The sequence below is a fragment of the Monoraphidium neglectum genome, assembly GCF_000611645.1.
Source record: "Monoraphidium neglectum strain SAG 48.87 unplaced genomic scaffold scaffold00020, whole genome shotgun sequence".
In the NCBI taxonomy this organism is placed as follows: domain Eukaryota; kingdom Viridiplantae; phylum Chlorophyta; class Chlorophyceae; order Sphaeropleales; family Selenastraceae; genus Monoraphidium; species Monoraphidium neglectum.
The window spans coordinates 32,329-33,966 of NW_014013607.1; the positions used below are offsets into that span (position 1 = coordinate 32,329).

Consider the following 1,638-nt stretch of genomic DNA (forward strand, 5'->3'; position numbering starts at 1 on the left):
AGGCCGCGGCCTACCTGGGGCTGGCTGTTGTGCGGGACAAGCGCATGGCTGACGACATGAGCGTCATCGTGCTGGACGTGTCGCCCAGCCAGGGGCTGCAGTTCCCGGTGTCCGCCCTGCGTTGCTCAGGGGCCGACAAGGTGGGGGCACTGACAATGCTGCTGGATGGCCTGGTGGTGCCCGCGCGCGTGTGTGGGTGTGGGTGTGTGTTTGCGTGTATGTGTGCGTGCGTGTGTGCCTGCGTTGATACGTATGCGCGTGTGTCCATGCACGGTTGTGGGTGCAATCTATAAACGTGCATGGTGTCTTGAGTGTCTGAGCAACTCTGCCAGCGCGACACATGGACTCTTGCGCCCATCTCGTGCCACGCCCCCTGCCTCCCCATGACACACGTCTGATCCTGCAGCCCGTCCCCAAGCCCGCCAGCAGCGGCGGCCTCTTTGCATGTTTCAAGCCTCACACACAGACGGACTGCTGCTGCGACAGCGGTGGGCCGGTGCAGCTGCTGGCCGACGTGGACTGCCTGGAGGCCTACCCCATGCACACGCACAACCTGGCGCGCGCGTCGCTGGACCAGAGCGCTGCGCTGAAGGGGGCAGCGCGCAAAACCACAGACTACACCGTGCACGGCAACAAGGTGAGAGACTCAGCAGCCACAGCGGCCCCTCACGCAATCTGCGCCTTCGCTGATGCACGGCAGCTGCATGGCAGGCAATGCAGTCCGCCAGGGGCCGCTACACCTTCACGCAGACCTGGACGCCTCTGCTAGCACATACACGGGCGAGCTTAGCTGCTCGTGTGCTCACACCATTGCCTCCTACACCCGTCAACACCAGCACTCATCCCGAAAACACATGCGCGCACGCATGCGCGCGCGCGTGCACACACACACACACACACACACACAACACACACACAACACACACGCATATCCACACACAGGCGCACGTGTTCAACACGGAGAACAGCTGGCACGGCTCTGTGGGCGGCAGCGGCCACGGCAGCCTCAACGGGTCATCCCGCCACGTCCCCGAGCACGCCCATGGCGGCGGCCTCTTCAACCCCAGCGGCGGCGACAACAGCGACGGCCGCCCACACGGCGACGATGCGCCTGCAGGGGCGCGCGATGCGGAGGGCGGCGTGCGGGAGGGGCCAGCGGCGCTGGGCCGCGTCTTCACGCTGCCCCGCGAAGATGCCAGCGCTGTGTGCGCCGGCGATTCTGGGTTCCGGGCCACGAGCTACACCAGCTCTGCCGCAGGCACTACCGCCGCAAACCAAGCTGCGCACACCGTCTCCAGCCTGCCTGGCGGCAACCTCGGTGCCGCCGGCAGGCCTGGTGGCGGGGCGCTGTTGCGGGGCGAGGCGGGGCCGCAGCGCAAGATCACGCCCAACGGCGCCGCCGCGACGCGCGTCGTGCGCAGCGCGAGCGCCACCCTGGAGCGAGACAGCTCGGCGCCGCAGTCGTACGCGCGACCGCAGGCCGGGGGCGGGTCGGCTATCGGCAACGCGGCCGTCCTGAGGGACATCTGTGGCACCACTCCCGACGACGCCGAGTCCATGCTGCAGCAGGCCAGCGAGCTCATGGACGCCAGTGAGCACGGCCCCAACCGGCGAGGCGGCTACCACTCCGCGATCTGA

At 67.7% G+C, this 1,638-nt stretch overlaps 1 protein-coding gene across 1 annotated transcript in view; it reads left to right on the forward strand.

Annotated features, from left to right (window-relative positions):
- The window catches only part of MNEG_0283 (hypothetical protein), a gene marked incomplete at both ends in the record, with an annotated part of 4,818 nt that extends 3,180 nt beyond the window's left edge, over positions 1 to 1,638 (forward strand). The window contains 3 exons of the mRNA XM_014051233.1: positions 3 to 140; positions 407 to 637; positions 943 to 1,638. Of these exons, the coding sequence (XP_013906687.1) occupies positions 3 to 140; positions 407 to 637; positions 943 to 1,638 (1,065 nt within the window). The remainder of the gene's footprint in view (positions 1 to 2; positions 141 to 406; positions 638 to 942) is intronic.